This window comes from Canis lupus, chromosome 7 (genome assembly GCF_048164855.1).
Source record: "Canis lupus baileyi chromosome 7, mCanLup2.hap1, whole genome shotgun sequence".
NCBI classification, from domain to species: domain Eukaryota; kingdom Metazoa; phylum Chordata; class Mammalia; order Carnivora; family Canidae; genus Canis; species Canis lupus.
In genome coordinates, this window is record NC_132844.1 from 66748256 (window position 1) to 66771334 (window position 23079).

The 23079-nt window shown below is 54.4% G+C and overlaps 2 protein-coding genes across 6 annotated transcripts in view; one reads left to right on the forward strand and one right to left on the reverse strand.

Moving 5' to 3' along the window:
- CPNE5 (copine 5) overlaps positions 1-18238 on the forward strand; it is a 90156-nt gene extending 71918 nt beyond the window's left edge. For 4 of the 5 annotated variants that reach the window (XM_072833235.1, XM_072833236.1, XM_072833239.1 and 1 more), the window contains 9 exons: positions 3467-3520; positions 7250-7311; positions 11359-11405; positions 12880-13061; positions 13504-13631; positions 13861-13963; positions 14575-14632; positions 15032-15105; positions 16542-18238. In XM_072833235.1, the coding sequence (XP_072689336.1) occupies positions 3467-3520; positions 7250-7311; positions 11359-11405; positions 12880-13061; positions 13504-13631; positions 13861-13963; positions 14575-14632; positions 15032-15105; positions 16542-16760 (927 nt within the window). In that variant the 3' untranslated portion in view covers positions 16761-18238. Of the gene's footprint in view, positions 1-3466; positions 3521-7249; positions 7312-11358; positions 11406-12879; positions 13062-13503; positions 13632-13860; positions 13964-14574; positions 14633-15031; positions 15106-15474; positions 16072-16541 lie in introns of those variants that run through there. The other variant, XM_072833237.1, reaches the window with a different exon arrangement.
- A 3159-nt stretch (positions 18239-21397) lies between these two features.
- On the reverse strand, positions 21398-22438 carry LOC140636425 (galanin receptor type 1-like). Its single transcript, XM_072831639.1, has one exon. The coding sequence runs from the start codon at positions 22436-22438 to the stop codon at positions 21398-21400; it is 1041 nt and encodes a 346-aa protein (XP_072687740.1).
- Between the last annotated feature and the right edge of the window lie 641 nt (positions 22439-23079).

Sequence of the window (23079 nt, forward strand, 5' to 3'; positions counted from 1 at the left end):
GGGTTCACACTGAGGGGTGGGTGGGGAGGAGATTCAGAATGACTCCCCTGCCGCAGCTGAGATCCTAAAGGGCCCTTTACCTACAAGGTAGAGTCCAAGCTCCTCCACATGGGCACCATGTCCCAGCAACCTAGAATCTGCGAGCAACCAGTAGGGGTTTCTAAGTAGACTCATACCACCCACCCCTAGGAGGCCCCAGGGCTTTTGCCCTGGCCCCTCCCCTCTGCCCACTACCGGTGGTAGCCCCATTATGCTCTCTGAACCTCCCTGCTGGCTGGGCCTCTGGGCCTCACTCCATAGTGCTCCCCTGGGGCTCCCTTTGTTCTTCTTCACTTGGTTGGGCCTATGGATCCTTGGGGACTCCCTTTGGGTATATTCCTCCTCTAGGAATCTTCTCCACCTGCACACTCACTCCGCCCCCAAAGTCTGAGGTAAATAAATACCTCTCCTCCATGCTCCCATGCCTCCCTCACCAACCCCCTTCCCAGGGGTGTTAAACTGTTTGCCATACTTCCCACCCCGTCAAAGACCATGGGGTCCTCAAGGGTGGGGTGGTGTCTCAATCACTACTGTATTTATTCCCAAAACCTGCACAGCTCCTGGCCCCTGGGAGCCACCGGGTGGCTTGCTTGCTTGCCCAGGAGGGCAGAACCCAGACCTGCCCAGGGGTGAGCAGAGAGGACAAGGCTGAGAATTCCAGCCAGTGAGTTGGGAAGTTCCCAGCCTGGCCCTCAGGGGGCGACGGTGCCCCACACAGAGCTTGAGGGCACCGCCCACGCGGGCTGGAGAGGCTGGTCCCTGGGGTGGAGGTGTGTGCTGGAGTGCATGAAACCTCAGAATAAACAGGGCGTTTCTTCAGTACCCACTTCACATGAGGATCTGAGAACAAAACATTGCTTTAATATTAAAACAGTTATAATTAGAGAGTGGAAATGTGGACTACAGGCTAATTTAAAGGTAACGTAGAAGACTTCAAAGAAATGTGCTTGTGGCCAGGTCTTTGGGTGACACCCAGACCCCCAGGAATCCATGTTTATTCTCCTCAGCTGGGAGGGCTACTTGGGAATAAAAGTTGGAGATGTGTTCGGTTCTCAAATTCCACACCCTCCTGGGACCAGACTGGGAAAATGAGGCACCACAGCACTGGAGCTTGCCTAGAGCATGGTGTTCCACAAATGTGTCTGTGAATGCCGTATCATCTGGATGGCCTCTGTGCCCATGGGGGCTCTGAAGTCGTTCTGGGCTTCTTTCCCCATGTTCACAGTTTCCACCTGTAGAGCTTGCCAGCTTTCCCACCTGGGCCCCAAATCCAGCTCTTCCTTCCTTCTGTGTCTTCCTGGTCACCCCTGCCCCTTTCCTTCCTGCCCCCGCAGCCATGCCCTGGCCCCAAGGTCTGTGGTCACTTCTTGACAGTGGAGTTTTGTCATAGCTAGGTACCTGTTCCAACAACCCCCAGGCCCTCATTACCTCTCACCTGGACTAGCGGGGGTGGTAGTTGTGGTAGTAATAAAAATTAATAGCAGCTAGCGCTTATATAGTATTTACTTCATTCCGGACCGTGTCCTAAACACTTTCCTTGTATTGACCTATTTCATCCCCATACCTTTCTATAAAGTAGGTACTTTTCACTCCTATTTTAGAGACGAGGAAACTGAGGCACAAGAAGGTCAGGTAACTTGCCTGCGGTCACACAGCCATTACGTGGCAAAACTGGGCAGGTAAACATGCCCCTGGTGTCTCTCCTTCTCCCCTCATACTCATTTCCACCAGGTCCTGGCATCCTAGAGTCTGCTGTGATCGTGCCCCCCTATCAGCTTAGAGGTCATCAGAGTTCCCTGCTGGCTGCTGGGTGATGTTCAGACATTTAACTTGGTGCTCTAGGCTCTCTTCCAGCTAGCCCAGTTTACTCTTCCACCCTGTGGTTCTGGAGTCCAGTTCTATGGCCCCTCCCCCAAACTATCTCCTCTGACTGGAAAGCCCTCCCTCCATCACCCCATGCCCAAACCCTCCTGCCCCCAATACCTGCCTTCAACACTACCTGTTCCCGGCAAGCCTCGCTGATGCTCAGCCTGGAATGGTCCTCCCTTCCTCCAACTCCTTTCACATTCCTGGCTTCCCTTTTTTGGTTCCTCTTGTCCTCTATCTCCTGAAGACGAATCTTTCCCCAACCCCATAAATATTTGCATTTGTATTTGTTATCAGGGCGACACCCAGGTGGGCAGCTCTATCTGCCTGCGAGCTGGGACCTGGTTTCTAATTTTGTCACCATGCAGAGCACTAGGCAACCTTGGGCAAATTGTTTCTGTCCCTGTGTCTTGTCTCCTGATCCCCAGAAATGGGTATCAGCACTCATTCAGGCAGAAGAGTCCTCTGCTAAAGACAAAGCCTGCTGCCTCTGCCTGCAGAAGAACGGGAGATGGGGGGAGGGCCAGTGAGTTCACCAGAAACCTGTGGAGGACAGAACTAGTATGAAAATCAACCCTCCTTGCCTCCTTTGGTGGGAGATTAGGGAAAAGTGGGGCCTGAACTCCACCCCCCAAGCAGAACAGCCAGTGGGGCTGAAGGCCAGTATAGATGCAGCCCATGTGGAAGCCCCCTGGAGGCCTCACAAGGCAAGGTGCTCCCCTCACTGGGCCTCCAGCTTCTCAGCCTCCATGCTACTCAATGTTGGACTTGATGATTCTTGGGGCAGGGTGGGGGTGAGTGGCTGGGGCTGCCCTGTGCATGGCATGATGTTCAGCAGCGTCCCTGGCATCTATCTTCTCCCTGAGTCATGACATCCAAAGTGTCTCCAAACAAGGCCAAATATTGAGGGCATGGGCATTTGAGACCACTGAGTTAAGCCCACCAATAAGTGATTTTTTTTTTTAGCATCTACTAAATATGTGCCTAGGCCTGTCCTATATTCTCTGATGACAGGTCTGGTTTGGGATGAAAGCTTTCACGAGAGGAACAGTTAAGAAAGTTCTCACTGTCCTGTTAGGTGGGTGGGGGTGGGGGTGGAGAGGGGAGCCTCAAAGGCCCTAGGGCTGGATCTCCAAGGAGGAGCAGGGAGGGTGGGAATTGGTGGAGGGAGGAGGGAAAGGCATTTGGGGTGAGGGGAGCAGTCTGAGCCAACACACAAGAGCAGGCATAGAGGGCATCCTTTGGCCACATTGGGTGGAGGCTGTGTCTGGGGGAGCAATGGGGAAAAAAGGTTAAATAAATATTATTCCTGGTGTGTTTGGTCGTGCAACACCGGGTCTAATCAGGAAGCCCGCTTGCGTAAATCTAAATGCCAGTATCTCACAAAACCTTCCCAGGACCCTCCTCCCCTGGACCTCCCGTACCCCCCCTCCCCAGTCTTCATGCCCCACAGTCTGCTTGTTGGGGCTGAGGCCATACCTGAGGGTGGCTACAAGCTCTATGAGCCTGGCCCTGACTGCTTGGAAACACTCCTTACCCGCCAACTGTTTTTTTAATGCAGGTGGTAAACCCAAAAAAGAAAATGAAGAAAAAGAAATACGTGAATTCTGGCACAGTGAGTAGCCAACCCCCCAGCCCCACCCCACCCCCGCAGCCGGGTGCAGGCATCCTGAGGCCTGAGCTATGTCTGGTGTCAGGACTCCTGCGTGTCCATGTGGGTTCCTGCAGAGTGTGAGAACCAGACCTGAAGAGTTGGGGGTGGGGAGGGGTGGGGCCGATGGAGCAACAGGTTGGGGGGTAGCCGGTGGATGGTAGACGGTGTATAGATGGTGCAGGCCACACATAGGCACTGTGGTAAAGAATAAGAAATCCCAGAGAGAAACTCCCGTGGGGACTTCCTGCAGAAAGAGAGAGGAAAAGGAGTAGTGAGCATGGGGCCCTTAATTCTGGGAAATTCCCCATTGCGGTGCTTTTCACAGGTTGTTTCCTTGAGAGGCAGACATCTCATCAGAAGAGAGGAAACCAAGGCTGCCAGCAGGGAAGTGACTCACCCAAGGTCACAGAGCTAGAGATGGCAGGCAGCACTACAGTTCAGTTGAGAGCTGGTAGCTGGCACTGCCCCTGTTTGTCATGACGATCCTAGGATTACACTAGTGTGTGGCTTCCAGGGGCCAGTCTCCAGAACATTCATGCATTTGTCCAAGAAAGAAGATTTCCTGAGTGCTACCATGTTCTCGGCATGAAGGATACAGCTGGGAAGCAGACAGACCTAAATATCTGGTTCTTGGTACTTATATTTTAGTGAGGGAGGTAGAAGACATATATATGTATATACACACACACATATGTGTATTTGTCACATGTGAGTGCTGTGGGAAAAAAGCATAAGAAGGTAAAGGGTTAGGCAATGCCAGAGACAAAACTACTATTTTATATCAAGTAGTCAAGGAAAGATTTTCTCTAAGAAGGTGATGTTTGAGCAGAGATTTGAAGAAGGTGAGCAAACAAGTATTCAGGATATTGAGGAAAGGGAATAATAGCTGTAGGGATGAGCATGTGTAAAGGTCCTGAGGTACAGCCCACAGTGCATTTCTTGTACAAGCCAATGTCTTTGCCCTGCAAATATATTCAGAGCTGCTTCCTTCCTGCCCTCCCCACTGTAGAGGTCCATAGCCCCATCAGCTAATGTAGCCACATTTAGTCATTAGATTTAAGTAAACTGCAACTCCAGACCCAGAAGAGGTCCTCATTAGGGAGCTCTGAGGTTCCTCTGAGGACCCTTATTTTCTCCATTTGTAAAATGGGGCTAATAAATCATCCCTACCCTGCTTTTTGCACTGGGTGGCTCTGACAGAGAGCTGGAGACGAGAACTTGTAAACTGCAAAGTACTCTGCTCATTCAAAGGGGAATGATTCTGTTTCCCAGTCAGGCTTGGAAAAGCTGCAGTGTTTCTCAGTGGGAATGCTGTCAGCATGTTGGACAGGATCATTCTTCATCTCCCAGGACTTCCCTGTGCATTGTGGGGTGCTTAGCACTCCTGGCCTCGGCCCATGGCTATTGGTAGTGCCACAGTCACTGGGAGACCCCTGAAATTTTCCCACACATTCTCATGCCCCTAGGGGACGCAGCACCTTCCCCAGCTGAGAAATCTTGGATGTACAGCTAACACACACACACACACACACACACACACACACACACACACACAAAGTTTGAAAACCACTGATCTTTTTTTTTTTTTAAGATTTTTATTTATTTATTCATAGAGTCAGAGAGAGAAAGGCAGAGACACAGGCAGAGGGAGAAGCAGGCATCATACAGAGAGCCCGATGTGGGACTCGATCCAGGGTCTCCAGGATCACCCCCTGTGCCACCAGGGCTGCCCAAAAACCACTGATCTTCAGTTTTCTTAGAGATAAGGAAACTGACACCCAGAGGGGACATTATTTGTCTTGGGTCAGTCTTCACCATAAAAATATCAGTCAGGGCCCAGGATGCTTTTTTTTTTTTTTTTTAAAGATTTATTTATTTATTTGAGAGAGAGAGAAAGAGACAGTACATATGATCTGGAGGGGCAGAGGGAGAGGGAGAGAAAATCTCCAGCAGACACCCTTCTGAGCCCAGAGCCCAACGTAGGTCTCGATCTCATGCCCCTGAGATCATGACCTGAGCTGAAATCGAGTCAGATGCTTAACCGACTGCACCACCCAGGCGTCCCAGTTCGGGATGCTTATTAAACGCACATGCCCAGGACACCTGGGTGGTGCAGTTCGTTAAACATCTGCTTTTGGCTCAGGTCATGATCCCAGGGTCCTGGGATAGAGTCCTGCATTGAGCTCTCCGCTCAGCAGGGAGTCTGCTTCTCCCTCTTCCCCTCTCCCCTTCTTGCAATCTCTCTCTCTCTTTCAAATAAATCAATAAAATCTTTTTTAAAAAAACAAATGCCTAGTCTATTCCCTGGGCTTCCATTTTAGGAGGCCTAGGCTGGGGCCTAGGAACCCATATTTACAGCTTCTCTCATACCTTACTTACTATGTGCAGAATCTTCTGGGGATCTTGGTAAAATGCCAAGAATCTGCATGTCCACCTTTCTAATCAGCATCAGGGTGATACTGCTGCTGCTGGCCCAGGGACCACACTTTGAGCAGCAAGGCCCTGGGTATCCATATGGTCAGGCAGGTTAGGGAACTACTTCATCCCAGGGCCTTTGGGGGATGGGAGTGGGGAGTGGGGTTCAACCCCCAGCTGCAGAGTAGACTCATGTGAGGAGCTAAGAAAAGATCCAGGGCCAGAGCCCTACTCCCTAAACTGATATAATTGGTTTGGGGTCCTCAGTCAGGCTGCAGGAGGTTTTAAAAGCTCCCCAGGGAGGCTGGTGGTCATCAGTCAGGGTGGAGGCCGCTGCCATAGTCCACTCCTATGGAAGGGAGGCTTTGTCCATCCAGGCGCCTAACACTGTAATCACAGCAGGTGGGGTCTCCAAGGCCCAGCGCAGCGCCCACACACCCTCCCCTTATTTGGGCTAATATCAAGCAGAGGCCCTCCCTGGCCTATCCAGAGAGTTGATAAAGATAGCAGAGTCTGCACCAGTAGAGGGTTCCCCAAATTCTAGGGTCAAGTTCTCTGACACAAGTAAAAGTTCCCCTGCTTCCAAATCTTGCCTCATTTAATTGATTTTGGCAGCCAGGCTTTCACTTACTTGTCTCCACGATCCTAAATCATTATCGTAATAAGCTGCCAGGTAGCTGCCTGTCTAGGCAAAGCCAATGCCAAAGCCGACAGGGGGCAGAGGTTGAACGGCAGCGTGTGCTCTGGAGGGAGCCCCAGGTCAGTTACCTCCCAAGAGAGAACAGGCTGCTTTATGAGGGTCTTGGGGCTGAGAAGGTAAAGATTTGGGATCTATCGTTAGCACGGCAAGGGCCTTGTCAGCAGTGGCAGGTTGTTAGGCCTGTTTCAGGAAGACCCCCTGTCTTCTACACTCCACGCACGGACCCACTTAGGGGAAACTTGTGCTCTTGGCTTGAGCCCCGGTGCTCCAGTGACAGAGAACGTGCCCTGCTGGGATGCAGCTGAGCATCATGGTCAAGGAGGCAGGCTCTGGAGTCAGACAGACCCGGGTTTGGGCTCACTCGACCAGGCTCCGGTGGTGTCCTTGGGCATGCTGCATTGCCTCTTTGAACCTGTTTCCTTGTCTATAAGATGAGATAATAGTTGTACTTTGTAGGGTCCTTGTGGGTACCGTATGTGACAGAGTCTGCAAACTTGGTGCATACTCCCTGCTCCTTCACTTTCCGCAAACCAGCCCTGAGCTCCCTGCTGACCAAACTCTGTTTTGTTTTCAAGGTCACGCTGCTTTCCTTTGCTGTGGAATCAGAGTGCACATTTCTTGACTACATCAAAGGAGGGTGAGAAGAGATCCAGCTCAGTTTCTTTGGCTTCAGAGAGTGGGAAGGGGCCCCACCCTGGCCCCTCTGAGGCCCTGGACATAGCCTGTGAGCTGTGAGCAAACTCCCATCTCTGGCCTCAGACAACTTGCCCAGAGCCCCGCGTGCCCCTGGATCCTGAGTGGCCGCAGAGGCTGCTCTTGAGCCACGGAGGCCAGCCTGGGACCTGTGGGGGTGGGACCCAGGCATGGTAGGGACTCCCTGACAAAGAGAGCCAAGGGCTTAGGGAGGTGGAAAGAGCTCTGGACTAGGAATTAGGACACCCAGGTTCTAGGCCCTGCCTCGCCATGAATTTGCTAGGTTACTTTGGCCAGATCACTTTCCCTCCCTGAGTATTAGTTTCCACCTCTATAAACAGAGACTGGAGTTAAGTGAATTCTAATGGCCCTTCCTTCTCTGAGCTTCTGATGTCTGGTCTGTCAGGGGGTGGGGGGGCCATGATTAACCTCCCCAGTGTCATCAGGGACCTCTAAGGGGCAGGAGGCTCTGGGGGGGGCGGTGAGCCATCAGATGATCCCAAGGCCAACAGGTGGTCAAACACGAGTTTAAGGAGCAAAAAGAACCAGAGGGGTTGGCATCCAGGCCAAGGCAGGCAGGAAGGCCTGCAGGCTCCAGCCAACAGCTCACAGAAAGAGAGTATGCTCCCTGCCAGAACAGGTGCCAGGTTAGGGTGTGGGTAGCCGAGAGCCCACAGGTGCAGGCAGGTGAGTGACTACACCTGTCTGGAAAGACGAGAGGCAGGGTAGCTGCCAAAGGCTCATCCCAGCCAAGCAGGCACTTGGCTACCAGGTTCTCTAGGGCAGAGGGAAAAGTCAGGCCCTGGGAAGCCACACTTACTCTCCCATGACACCACGCCCTGCTGCCTTGAAGCTGGTTTCAAGGTTGCAAGCTCTCCTTCTACCTACTGAGCACACGCCTCGCTGTAGTCACCCAGAGGCCCCTGCTGCCCCTCCCTGTCCCTCCTCTGAACCCACTCCAGACCCTGCCCTTGGTCCCTTCCCCCATCGAAACTGCCCTGTTCCCTAGCCCATGGAGCAACCCGCACTTACATTCTATAGCACCTGCTCATTTTCAAAAAATCCACATCCTATTTATCCTCCTTTGCATAGTGCCCCTAATTTACAGAACACAGTGGGCAGGGGGAGGATGATTATCTGCATTTTCTGTAACTTGCTGGTGGCCACATGCCCAGCCAGTGGCAGGGTTCCTTCTGTTCACACATGCTGCATTTCTTCCATAGTAATGAATAATCCCGGCCCTACCTGCCTCATAGCTACCAGGTGGGGTGTAATGCAGGCAGAGACAGTAGAGTGAAAGGGCTGGGTGCGCTGTGATGTCTCATCGAGAAGGAGCCCTCAGAGGCCAGCCTTCTGCGCAAAGCTGGCGCCGCCAGTACCCGGCAAGTTAGCATGCTGGCGCCAGCCCTCGCCCTCCCTCACACCTCTTCGTCCTCTCCAGAGACCTGAGTGAGAGAGCTGACTCCAGGGAGTGAGAGCCCAGCCTGCGTGTCCAGGCAGGCAGCTGATGGAGGCATTAGTTTCAGGATCTTCCCTTCCCCAGCCTCCCTCCCCTGTCCACCTGGCCCGAGAGAAAGGGAATAGCCACCTCGGCCCGTGTCAGAGATGGAACTGGTTGCTCAGCAGCCTGCGTCTGTCCTGCTCTGCCCTTAGGCAGGAGGGGCGAGCCTGCAGGGAGTAGCTATCCCACAAAAGTACCTGCTTTCCAGCCCCTTCCCTCCCTGAGTCATTTCAGAACCCAGAGCAGGGGAAGACCAATTAAGGAGTAAGGCTTGCCTCTTCCCTCACCCTTATTTGGATGCGCCTGGCTGGAGGTGTCCTTCTGCTCTCGTCCCATAGTCCAGAACCACCCTCTGGATGGTGGCCCTAGGAGTAGAGCTCTTTCCTTCCAAGTGTCTCCCTTCCTCTAACACAGACACACAATCTCTCTATTCCCCAGTGAGAACTGACAACAAACAGCAGATGAATAGTACAGGCCAACTGCTTTCACAAATAATCCTGTGACCTTAAGCCTTAATATAAACAAAGGCTTATTTTTCATTCATGGGGTGGCAGGGATGGGTGGGGAGATGCTCCACACACAGTCAGTTGGGAACCTAGGCTCTTGACATCTTGTGGTTCCGTGTCCCTCAGAGGTTGGAATCCTCTGGATGCTCTGTCCCCAGACAGTAGACAAAGGGAAAGAGCATGGACCATCTCTGGACCATCTCTGGCCAGCAGACCCTGCCTTGGGTCTCCTGCTAACCATGTCCTTCACCCTTCCTGGGGGACGATGGTTCCATGAGCATCAGCTCCTCTGTGGTCAGGTGGAGAGAGGGCTGTGGCTGATCTTATATCAGCCCATCTTGGAACCACCAGAACGGTGTCCCTAAAGGTGATCCCAGAACCCCCTTCCCAGGATCCATCCCTGGATGAGGTCAGGGAATGTCTGTTGAAGAAGTAGATTCTGGAACCCCCTCTCAGATGGACTGATGTGGCATCCTTGCAAGTGGGGCCCTGGGATCCTCCTTTCAAACAAGCTCCCTTGGTGACTCTGTGGTCACTGCAGAATAAAAACCACAAGACTAGACTTTATCAGGGACTCCTATCTTGTTGGCTTTGTTCTATCAGCATCTAGTACAGAACCTAGAACAAACAAACCCTCAGAAAGCTTCAACCCTGAATCTGCATCCTCAAAACCAAACTTTTAATTATGGAAAAATTCTAAAATACATGCAAAAGTAGAGAGAAGGTATAACAAACCCCAAGAATCTTTCACCCAGATTCACCAGTTACCAACTCCTGGCCAGTCGTGTTCCATGCATGCTCCCTTTTGTCCAGTTGTTTTGAATCAAATCACAGACATCATATTTTCTCCCCGCCCCCAGTACTTCAGGATGTAGCTCTAAAATGTAAGGGCTTTCTCTTTGTAAAATAGAAACACAATGCCATAATTATACCTAAAAATCAAATAGCCCCTTAACACCAAATATCTAGTCAGTGTTCAAATTCTCCCAGTTGTCTTATAAAGTTGTTTAATTGGTTTATTTGAATCAGAAATCCAGGCAAGGTCCACATATTGTGATTGGTTGATTCATCCCTTAATTCTCTTTTCATCTGTTGATTCCCCCAAGCACCTGAGGATTTGCCAAAACAGATTCCTGCTCCCCACCGAGGGATTCTGATTCACAAGGTCTTGGGGGGCCTGGACTCCTCACAGGGTTCCCCCAGACTGGCTTTTACTGGCTGCATCCCCCTGCTATCATTTATTGTTACATTTACAAATTTTTTTGTATTTATTTGACAGAGAGATAGAGAGAGCCAGAGAGTGCAAGTAGGGGGAGCAGCAGAGGCAGAGGGAGAAGCAGGCTCCCCCCTGAGCAGGGAGCCCAAGTGGGGCTCCATCCCAGGACCTTGGGATTATGACCCGGGCTGAAGGCAGATGCTTACCTGACTGAGCCACCTAGGCACTCTCCACCATTTAACGTCATTTAACATGTTCCTCTGTCTCCTGTATTTCCTGTAAACTGGGAGATAGCTCTGGAAGCTCACTCAGGTTCAGTTTCAAGTTTTGGGCAAGACAGCATTATGGGTGGTGTCTTGTTCTTGCCTCAGAGATGCACAATATCTCTTTGGCTCTTTTTTTGTCAAATAAGTGTTAACCCTGAATATGACTGTGAATTTGAGCCAGAAACAGTGAGACCCTACTTCACTGGACTCAGGTGGGCCTCTAGGGGCAGGGTTTGGGGAGGAAACAAGTAATCATCACCATGTGCCCACACAGAGCGTAATCCCTTCAGAGAGCTTTCACACTGACTACTTCTTATGCTCACAACAATTCTGGAGGGCAGGGATGTGCAGTGTGTGGCTGGCATTTCCTATCCCCATTTTCCAGAACTAGAAGAAAATGAGTGACTTCACCAAGGCTACATATATGGCAAGCTGTGGGGCTGGGGTGGAAGCCAGATTTTTCCCTGTCCAGGTAACTCCTCTGCTTCTCTTCCTCTTCCAGGACCCAGATCAACTTCACAGTGGCCATCGATTTCACAGCCTCCAATGGTGAGTGGGGAGATGGGCAGAGGAGCCAGAGGGAGACTGAGGGCAAGAAAGGGGAGGACTTTTCAGAGCTGTGATAGTTGGCCCTCACAGGGAGCCCGCTCTTCCATATTCTCTGGCCTCACCAAGAAGGAGGTACTTAGGCCAGGAGAGCCAAAGGTATAACCAAGATGGCGGAAGTATCCCCAGCTTGGACTGTAGTCACTAACAAATCTGGGCTCTGGGTCCATGGGAGAGTGCTGGAGAAAAGGTGTTTCCTTACAGGATCAAATCTCACATCCTCTGCACAGCCCAACCCACAGGCTGGAGGGGAGCTCTGTGGTCCTCAGCGAGGGCAGGAACCCCAGTTCCCAGCCCCGGCTCCCTTCCCACCTCTGACCTCCTCTAGGGTGGGGCTCTGAGTGAGTCACCAAGAGCAATCAGTGCCCAGCTTCACATGGTTAGAAACATCACAACTTTCCTTGGAGTCTGGACCCCTGTTAGCAGTGCCCAGTGCTCATTTCCATGCTTCTCAGAAGCAGCCCAGGTCTTTGATGGGCCCCAGCATCCGAGAGTGGCAGGATGTCTGAGCTGGGAGGAACTGTAATACTAACAACGAGGTGAATTCTAAGAATCACACCTGCTCCATCCTTACAACAATCCCAGGAGGTGGGACTGTTATCCCCACGCTGTACATGAGGAGGTGAGGCTGAGAGGTTAAGGAGCCATCGAACAGTCACAGCTGTAGCAGGATCTGTTCCTTGGCAGTCTGTGCCGCTGAACCCCTGATTCATAAGCAAAATATGGGCAGTTATTGGTGGTGATGAGGGCTATGGGAAAAACTGAAGCCGGCAAGAGGGATAGGGAGTGTTGGGTGGAGGCTGTAATTTTCAGGAGGCCACTAAGGGACCACAATGTGAAGGGGGCACTTGCATAGAGGGAGTGAGCCATGTGTACATCTGTGCTTCCCCAAAGCAGAAGGACACGCTATGGCAGAGCCCTGAGGTGGGGATGGCAGGGGGCCACGCCTGAGTGAGTGAGGAGAGGGGATGGTGGGAGGCAAGGAGGGAGATAACTGGAGGCTGGACCCTGTGGGACCTGTGCACCGCCCCCCATAAGGATTGTAGGTCTCCTTCTGGGTGAAATGAGAGCCTTTGAAGCAGGGAAGAGGCATGGCCTAGCTGCCTGGGGTTTGACAGCTCCTCTGGCTGGACTGCAGGCATGAGAGTGGAAGCTGGGAATTGGTCTGGGCCTCTGGGTTCCTGCCGGCAAGGGGATGGGGGGGTCTCAGAGGGGGGAGAAGTAGGTGAGGTGCTGCATATATTTTGAAGGTTTAGCAACCAGGATTTACTGAAGCGTTGAAAATGTGGCAGGAGAAAAAGAAGGGAGTCAAGAATAAAGAAAATTAGGGGTCCCATTGGACACCCCCTTGTGCATTTGGAGCCCACGGTGCATGGAGTGTTGAGACTAGCACGTGTCCCTGTGTCCCGTGTCCCAGGGAACCCATCGCAGTCCACGTCCCTGCACTACATGAGCCCCTACCAGCTGAACGCCTATGCGCTGGCGCTGACCGCCGTCGGGGAGATCATTCAACACTACGACAGTGACAAGATGTTCCCTGCACTTGGCTTCGGGGCCAAGCTGCCTCCTGACGGGAGGGTGTCCCACGAGTTCCCGCTGGTAGGAGGTCCTGGGTGGACGAGCTGAGGGCTGACTGGGCTCGGGTGTGGTGGCAAGCCTGGGCAGGGGGTATCTCCCATCCTCCCCGCCTAGACATATGGCCTGCTATCTGTAGGGGGGCTTGGAGCAGGGCCTCCAGAAGCCCACGGTGCACCTTGCTCACCAGCACCTCCCCTCCATGTCTGATGCCACCCACAGTGGGCTCTGGCCTCCTTTTCCTGACCAGACACAGGGGAGGTGCAGTGGAGACATGGTGCAGTTGGGACATGGGATGCCAAGGGGGCTCTCTCCCCTGCTCCCACCAGAGAAGAGGCTAGGAGATCGCAGACGGGATGGGCTGGCCTTCCCCACCCTGGCTGTACCCCCACCCCCCAGAAACCCCGCTGCCCTCCTACTCCGCCCTCCTTCCTGGGCTCAGCCTCCCTATCCCCGGTGCCCCCAGAATGGCAACCAGGAGAACCCCTCATGCTGCGGCATCGACGGCATCCTGGAGGCGTACCACCACAGCCTGCGCACGGTGCAGCTCTACGGCCCCACCAACTTCGCCCCCGTGGTCACCCACGTGGCCAGGTGAGTGGTGCGGCCACTGGACTCCCACCCCGGCGGCTCAGCCGTGAGGGCGTCCCTGCCTGTCCTCTCAGGAAGGTGGGAGGGGGTGGTTCTTCCACTGACTCGCCTTTCAGGGAGCCCTGACCCTAAAGAGACTCCCCTCCTGCCAAAGAGTTGCCCCCACCAAAGTGTCGTGGGGGCAGGGAGGGGCGCAGAGCAGGCCAGACAGACTGCGGCCCCCGCCCCCCAGGACGGCGGCCGCGGTGCAGGACGGCTCCCAGTACTCGGTGCTGCTCATCATCACGGACGGGGTCATCTCCGACATGGCACAGACCAAGGAGGCTATCGTCAATGTGAGCTGGGGGCGGGCGGCGGGCCTTCCCACTTCTTTGGAGAAACCCTTGGGGCGAGGCTTCCTGGGCAGGGCAGTTTGAGGGGTGGCGGGGGTGCTGGCCTGTGAGGGGTCCCCCCACCCTGAGGAGCTCTGTACGCACCCCAGATGGTCCATTTCCTCTCAACGCCTCCGGCTCCCTCTTAACCCACCTCTAGTACCACTGCCCCAGATCCCAGCCCAGCCTGGCCAGTCCAAGTGGGAGCCTAGCAACGGGGGAGGGGGGGTAAGGACCATGGCTCCCCCTCCTGGGTGGTCTCCCTGTATGAGGGGCTCCGGCCCCAGCAGGCACAGCTCGATGCCCACATCAAACATGTCCACTTGATGGAGGCCCAGGGACAGAAGAAGAGTGGGGGGGGGGGTTTCTCAGAGAAGCAGACCTGTGACCCCTATTCCCCTCTTGACCCTCCCTTCCTCTCTGAAACCCCCCACCTTTTCCCCATGTTCTGTGTCCCTGCCCCTCGCCCCTTTCCGATCTTTCTCTGTGTGTGTCTCTGTCCTTCTATCTCTCATTTCTTCTGTCCTTCTGTCTTCCGTTGCCCCACCCCTCTGGACCCTATTCGGATACCCCAGGCTGCCAAACTGCCCATGTCCATCATCATCATTGGCGTGGGCCAGGCGGAGTTCGACGGTGAGTGCTCGTCCCCCAGATGCTTCCCGGCAGGCTCCAGGCCCTTGGGAACGGCCTTGGCCTTCCCGCAGAGGGAGAGCTGCTGGCTGGGTGTGGCCATCTGGGTCTGGGTGTGTCTGTTTGCACAGGGAAGGGTGTGTCACGGTGTGCACCTACGCCCACGTCCCAGGGCTGTGGGGAGGAGGGCCGGTCACTCCTGCCTCCTCCAACCTCGAGGATGGTGAAGCTAGAGCGCTGGGCTGGAAGTCACTTACCTGCGGGCTGCCCCCGTCTCCTGGCCTCAGCCTCCTCCTCTCCAACCTGGGAGTCTGGTCTGACAGCCTCTGTCCGGGATGGGCCCTGCAGGGCCCAGGTGCCCACCCTGGATTCACCCCACAGCCACTGCCTCTCCTCCCACAGCCATGGTGGAGCTGGATGGCGACGATGTGCGGATCTCCTCTCGGGGGAAGCTGGCGGAGAGGGACATCGTGCAGGTGAAGCCCAAAGCCTGCCTGCCCCAGGAAGATGCCAGAACCCCTCTAGCCAGGCGGACCTCATATCCCATTTTATTTATTTATTTTTTTATTTTATTTTATTTTATTTTATTTTATTTTATTTTGTTTTGTTTTGTTTTGTTTTGTTTTGTTTTGTTTTGTTTATTTTAGTTTAGTTTAATTTTATTTTTAATTACTTTATTTGACAGGGAGGGAGAGAGCGCACAAGCAGGGGGAGTGACAGGGGGAGGGAGAAGCAGGCTCCCTCAATGTGGGACTCGAACCCAGGACCCTGAGATCATGACCTGAGCCAAAGGCAGACACTTAACTGACTGAGTCCTCCCCCATGCCCCCTGTACCCCCTTTTAGAGACTTCTCTGGAAAGGGCCCCTGGAGAGAGCCGCAGAGTAGCCTGGCCACCGTAGAAGGGAACAGGAAGCAGTCTTTGGGTCACCCCTCCTCCCCGGCTGGACCCTTTTCTACCACTCTGAGACACACTGCTAAGGCTGCTGCCCTGACCACAATGCTCCGCCCAGGCCTCCCTGGGCCCCCAGGCCTCCCTAGTCCCTGCAGAGCACTGACACCTTACTTGCACTTCCCAGTGTCTTCCGCGGGGCTGCCTTCCCAGTTAGAACGCTCGAAGGTGGAGGTGTCTTTAGCGTTGCTCTAGCCCTCTCCAGGAGCGGGCATTGCTTGGCTAACTGGACCCGTGTCTTAACCTGTCGTGTCGGATGGCACACATAGCGGGCACACGCATCTTTGTCTCCAGGGTGTCCCTGCCCAGTCAAGCCTCAGAATGCACCTTAGTAAGCACTTCTGTTTGTGACTGTCCTGCAGTGTGTAGGAGATTGGGAATATAGAGGCTCCACCTTCTCCAGACGCCCTGGATTAAAAAAATGGGGGTGGGGAGGGGCATTCCAATGTTGGAGACCAGTTAGGAGGCTGGGCACCAGAGCAGGGGCAGTCTGAGAGGGGGGTCGCACGCATGGAAAGGCCGGGAGGCAGGAGTGAGCTGAGGCACTCTGGGGTTGGGGGATGGGGGGTGGGGGCCACCCCCTGGGAGGAAGCCAGAGGGGCCTGACTTTAGGTGTGGGGCCCAGAGACCGAAGAGGAAGAGAGACAGAGAGGTTGGGGGAGATGGGGAGCCAGGGGGTTCATTCAGCATTTCCGGAGTGCTGGCTAAGTCCCTGTGCTGGGTGCCCAGGCTTCAAGGACGAAGGGCTCCTTTTGGGGTGTACCCTGGCCTGGGATAGGCGCTCAGGAGGCATCTGCTGGGCGCACAGACTAGCCCTTCAGAACTCACCAGCAGGAGGAGGTGTTGAGAGGGGAGAGAAGAGGCTGGGGTGGAGTGGGGCGGGGTCCCAGGCCTGGAGACTGGGGGGCCCCCCTCCTCAGCTCCCGCCGGAGACCCTGCCTGACCTGCCTTCCTCTGGCAGTTCGTGCCCTTCAGGGACTACGTGGACCGCACTGGCAACCACGTGCTGAGCATGGCGCGCCTGGCCCGCGATGTGCTGGCCGAGATTCCTGACCAGCTGGTGTCCTACATGAAGTCACAGGGCATCCGCCCGCGCCCCCCGCCCGCGGCCCCAGAGCCCTCGCCCCCACAGTCCCCAGCCCACACGCCCCCGGCCTCCCCCCTGCACACACACATCTGAGCGCTCTTCCCGAGGCCCCCTGACCTGTGGCAGGCGCTGGGGCCTGGGGAGGCCCGTGGCAGCATAGGCGGGGCCCCCAGACCCCCTCACACTATGCCATGCCTAGCCTTTGTAACGTGTGTGCCTGGGAGGCCGGCGGGGGACGGGGCCTCTGAAGACTCCTCTCTGCTTTCCTGGCCTCATGGCCCGTACCCAGGGAATTGGAGGGTACAGGTGGTGGAGGTGAGGTTCCGGGCCCCTGCCTTTCTCGTTTCCCCTGGACACCTGGTTCTAGCCCAGCCAGGAAGGTGTTAACAGTCTGGAGGATTGGGGTCCTCCCCCCAGCCCAACTGGGCAATCTCATCTGTTCCTAGACAGCCCTGAAGCCTGAGCTGGGCCTCTCTCCTCCAGGGCTCTAGTCTCTCCCCTCCTCCTGTGGTGTCTACTCCTACACCTGGCCCCTGACCTCCCACCCCAGTATCTACCCCGTCCCTGTTTCCAGTGAACCCTGCGGGGCTGATGGGCTTGCAGGGACGCCTGAACGTGTGACCCCTCCCAGGGATACTTGCATGCCATGGGAGCCCTGCAGACTTGTGAAGAGGAGGCTGTGATGGTAGGCCACAGGCCACATGATGGGTGAGGAATGGAGGCTTTACGGGCACAGAGTCCTTTCTGGAATGACGCTGGTTTTAGATACATAGATCCACAAGTGTCTCCTGGGTGTGGGCCCACAGGCACCTCTATAGTTGACTCCTGGCTCCAGGGATCCCCTCCTTCTGCCATGGCTGCCCAGGGCCCTCCGAGCCCCGTCCTCTGCTGCCGCCCTGGATGCCTTGGAAGGAGCAGTCCTGCCCCAGCACTCTCACACTGCCCCTAGGGATCGGAGCTAAGAGTCCTGGGTTCGAGCCCTGCATCTAGCCCCTGCCTGGGGGAGCCCAGGCAAGGCCCTTCTGCCTTCTGGGACTCAGAAGTAGGGCAAGAGGATTGACCAGATAGTCCCAGGTTTACCTTCCGCTCTGGTGTCCCTAGGGTCCATTCATGCCATGCCCAGCTTCCCGCATCCCACTCCCCAGCAGTGTGACCCCTCACCCCAGGCCGTCTTGGCCCTTAGGGTCACCCTGTTCCATCCTGTCACCTCAGATCCACCCTGGTCCTTCAGCCTTGGGTTCTGGTGTCTGAGCCGGAGCCCCTGCCCCTGCTGTGGGGAAGGTGAGAAGGGTGATGGCACCCCTGGGCCTGCAGAGCTGCCCAGCCCTTACCCCCACAGGGAGCAAGTCATGCATGCCAGCCCCTCCTGCAGCATGGGGCTCTTCAGCCCACTACACATCCCATGCCTGGGTGGAGACCAGGCCCCCGCCCTGTCTGCTGTCCCACACCGCTTCCCTTCCTGTCATGCATGATGGTGGTGTTTCTACACTGTCTGGTCCTGTACCCGTCTCTGAGACAGTCTCTGTGTGGAATTTGCCTTAAACTGAAGTAAATTTGGTTCTTTTAGTAAAGTTCCTTGTTTTCTTTTCTGCTGTGAAAAATAGAAATATATTGCTGTTTGACAGGGTCCAGGTTCTCCTCTCTCTCTCTCTCTCTCCCTCTCCCATTGTTTTGTACAATAAGGATTTCCTGAGCAACTACAATGTGCCAGGATCTGTGCTGGGCGCTCAGGATGCAGCAATGAACAAAACGCAGGCCTGTCTCCACATGAAGCTTACAACAAACACAAATAGGACAGGGAAACACCCAGTAAGCATATAAACAAATAGGTAGATAACCTAATTTCAGGCGGTGATAAGAGTTACAAAGACAAAAAAAAAAGTTACAAAGACAACAGAGAATAAGGGACTGGAGATGGACAGGGTGATTTAAAAAAAATTTTTTTTTAATTTATTTGACAGCATGCACAAGCAGGAGGAGGAGCAAAGGGAGTGGGAGAAGCAGGCTCTCCACTGAGCAGGGAGCCTTGTGCAGGGCTCAATCCCAGGACCCTGGGATCATGACCTGAGTTAAAGGCAGACACTTAACCAACTGAGCTCCACCAGGCACAAGATCAGGGAGGGCCTCTCTGAGGAAGTGAAAGTTGATATGAGCTCTAAGGAAATGGCAGAAGGAGGCACACTGGTATCCAAGGCAGGAGGGCTCCAAGTAGAAGGGAAAGACAAGTGCAAAGACCCTGAGGTAGGAGCATACTTCGTGTAAAGGACAGTAGGGAGGCTTATGTGGTTGGAACTGTGTTAAGTGGGGGGATAGTTCAGGAGATGAGAGTAGGGGGACACCTGGGTGGCTCAGCAGTTTAGCACCTGCCTTCGGCCCAGGGCATGATCCTGGAGTCCCAGGATCGAGTCCCACATCGGGCTCCCTGCATGGAGCCTGCTTCTGCCTCTGCCTGTGTCTCTGCCTCTCCTTTCTCTCTGTGTGTGTCTCTCATGAATAAATAAATAAAATCCTTAAAAAAAAAAAAAAGGAGATGAGAGTCGGGAGGTGTGAAGAATCCAGAATGCATGGGGCCTTGTAGGCCATGGTAAGGGCTTCAGCATTACTGAGTGAAACAGAGCCAGCTGGAGATGAAAGAGGTGAGTAACATGATCAGATTACTCTCGAAAACAAGTGGGTCACTTTATTGCATTTGATCACTCATTGACTCATCCCTCAACAAGTATTTACTGAGCACTTGCGCCAGGCCCTGCTCCGTTTGGAGACACTGATTCACGCACGGTTGCACCCTCAGAGGGTGACCCCTGCTCTGGAGCAGTGAGCAAGGAAATCTTTCAACCCTGGGCTACTGCTGCTAAGCCCATGGGAGGAGCCAGGGTCTTTGGGCACCAAAGGGGCGCTTCTGGAACAGCCTGGACGACTCACAGGCCATCTGCCCAGGGTAAGTTACTGCTCCTGTGTGGGATGGAACTACTGCCCTTCCCTTGCAGGACTGTTGTGTGGACGAACTGTGGGACCTATAGATAAGCCCACACGAGTTATGTGACACGCACAGGGTGCACTTGAGGAGCACGACAACACCATGTTTCTCCTCCCTGTCCCTCTCCATATATAAATCCCTGTGGCCGGCAGAGTCCAGGATCACAGGGAAAGGGGACTTCTCCCTCTAGGCCACCTTACTGTCAGATTAGCCCTCCAGCCAGCCAGTCCCAATCTGCACATCACAAGAAATCTGAGACTAATTATACCAAAGTTTGAGACTTATTTACTTCTTATTATTTTATAGTAAATTAGAGCTGATTCATGGCTGTCCCTATAATTAGATACCCCTCTGACTCGCATTCCGATACGCTTTGAGTGAGAACCGGGTGGGGTCATAGCTTGGGAAGAAGGAAATTCCCATAACCAGTGACCCATTTTGCCTCTCCCTGGGCGCCTTGGGGAATGTGTCGAGGGGAGATGCCCACCTGGCAGGGGAATCAAGTCTCCAGAGCTTCTGCCTCAGGGGGCTGGGTGCATCTTCACTGTGCTTAACACTAGTTTCTCTCCTGGGTTATTTCTGAAGGTGTGTTCCACAGAACACTGGTTCTCTAGTGTGGATTTTGGGAAACTGCCTACTCCGAGCTCCTCTCAGAGAAATCCCAGTGGTCTTTGGTGTATTCAAGGCTCTGATAAGTCCTGCAGCAGAGACCAATTTAATCTTGTTCAATACAGTGTTTCCAAAACTTTTTGACCATGGAGACTGTGTGTGTGTGTGTGTGTGTGTGTGTGTGTGTGTGTGTAGCTGTAACACTGTTACCAAGCAGAACAGGTTATCTTGGGACTTAAGACAATCTCCTGGGCTCCCCAGCTAACACAGAAGTCTGAGGCCTGCTCCCAGGAGGCCAGGGGGAGGGCTTGGAGTTTGGGAGCTTCTCAGAGAAGATGGAGTAGGAGAGGTGGAGACCTTCAGTTTCTCTGGAAAGAAGGAAGGGGCCCACCACATTGAGAAGAGAAACCACAGAGAAAAAAGGAGGGCATTCAGAACGTCACAGCTCCAAGGGTGGCTTTGTGTTCCCTTCTTGGGCAGAGAGGTGTGTGTGACTGAGCTAGGGGAGGGCAGGCAAAGAAGGGAGAGGTTCCTGAAAGACTCTCCTGGCCTCTGGGCCTCTACCCTGGCTGCAGTTGTCTCCTTCCCTCTACACCCCCCACTCACTCCCCAGGCCTTCAGGACTAAAGACCCCAGGCTGTCATTCTCCGGATTGTTCCTCTACCCACTTCTCTGCCTTTGGAAGTCCCTTGACTGACCTCACGTCCACTCACCTGAAATGCCCCTGAATTAATAAAACGATGATGATAGTAATAATAATGACCAACACTCATATGCACTTAGGAAGCACCAGGCATTCCTCTAAGCATGTTATATGTGTTACATGTGTTGAGTTTCTCTTTACAACAACCCCATGAACATGGTATAATCATTACCCATTTTCTAAATGAGAGAACAGAGTCAGAGAGAGGGTAAGAGACTTTTTCAAGGCCATATAACAAGAAAATGGTAAATGGTAAAGCCTATAGTATCTGAGTCCCAAAGTGGAATGGGAACATCAACCTAGTGTCACCTTTGCTGGGCCACCTGCCTGCTCTGGATCTCAGTCTCCCCACTGGAGAAATGGAGGGGACATGCTCTAATGTCACTAAAGGGCTTCCCACTTCTCTTGACTCTCAGCCCTGTCTCCCATCAGCCTATCTTCTCAGACCCCAGCCAGACCCCATAGGCCTCCTGGGGCCCTGTCCCGGATGCTCTCCAGCAGCACACTGGCCCCACCCACACGCCCAGGGTGCCTGGCTGCCCTTGGCCTGCGGAAGAGATCCCTGAGCCCCGCCTGGAAGGGGCGGGACAGGTAGAAGCAGAGGACAGGGCTGACGGCACAATTGGAGTAGGCCAGGATGGTGCAGAGGCTGGATGCCACGAAAGCCACTGGCGTGGCAGGCAGGCCACCCACAGCTGCCACATAGCCCAGCACGGAGCAGGGCCCCCACATCAGCACGAAGACCACCAGCACCACAAGGATGAACCCTGTGTTCTCCTGGTGCTCCAGGATGCTCTCCCCAATGGGGCCACGAGGCTGTGTCCACAGGAGCCAGCCCACGTGGCTGAAAGAGCAGCCGAGCCCCAACATACAAGGCAGGAAGGCCAGGGCTCCCAGCAGGGTGAAGTAGCAGGAGGTCTGGGCCGGGCTCAGGAGCAAGAGGCAGGCCCGGGCCCCTGCGGCCCCCTCCTCCACAACCACCCTTTGGAACAGCCAGTTGGGCAATGACACAGTGAGGCCCAGGACCCACATGGCCCCACAGAGCAGCAGGCGGGCGCCCCTGCCAGAGGGGAGGGCCACATCAGGCCGGGCCACGGCCACATGGCGCAGCAAAGCCGTGGCCACCATGCTGTAGAAGGTACAGAACATGGTGGCATTGTTGGTGGCCTGGCTGGTGGTGCAGACGACAGGGCCCAGCCACCAGTCAGGCCGCAGGAAGCTCAGCAGCAGCACGGGCACCACGCAGGCCAGGAAGAGCAGGTCAGACAGCGTGATGTTCACCATGAGGCTGTTGGTCAGGACGAGGAGCGGCCGGGAGGCGCCCGGGCCGCGGCCCACCACCAGCAGCATGAGCCCGTTGGCCAGCAGCCCCACCAGCAGGACGAGGCCACAGGCCCCGGCGAGGACGAGTCGCAACAGTGGCTCGGGTGTGGCCGCGAGCCCCGCGGCGGACGTGGCATTGGGCTCCAGCCCGGGCTGCATCCTCCTGCCCCAGACACACAAGGACACGTGTCCAAACCAGCTTCCTTTTTCCCCGTAGAGCCCCCCACCTTTCTCAGCCCCCCGCGTCCAGTGGGTGCCCCTTGGCGGGCGGTAATCACTTGAGACCGCACAACAGCTTGGCGGGACAGGCCGGGTCAGCACCCCGGGTTCGAATCCTGACTCTGCTACTTTGTAGCCCCGTGACTTTGGGAAAGTTACCCAGGTTCCCTACCTCAGCTTCCTCAACTTTGAAGAAGGAAGAAAATACAATAAAAATAGATGTCATCAGTAACTGCTACAAAAGGGTGAGGTTCAGGTCATTTTCATTTTCCTCTTTATAATCTCTTTATTTCTACGATTTCTGCAGGGAGTGCTTGGGGACGGTGTGTACACACCAAATGCACTTTTTAGATTTTACTTATTTATTTGGAGGGTTGAGGGAGGGGCAGAAGGGGAGGGAGAGAAGCAGACTCCCTGCTGAGTGCAGAGCCCAGTGCAGGCTTGATCTCATGGTCCCGAGATCAAGATCTGAGCCGAAATCCAGAGCTGGATGCTCAACTGACTGAGCTACCCAGGCACCTATATATATTTATATTTATATATTTATATATTTTTTAACAAAAACCTTGCCTGCCTATGAA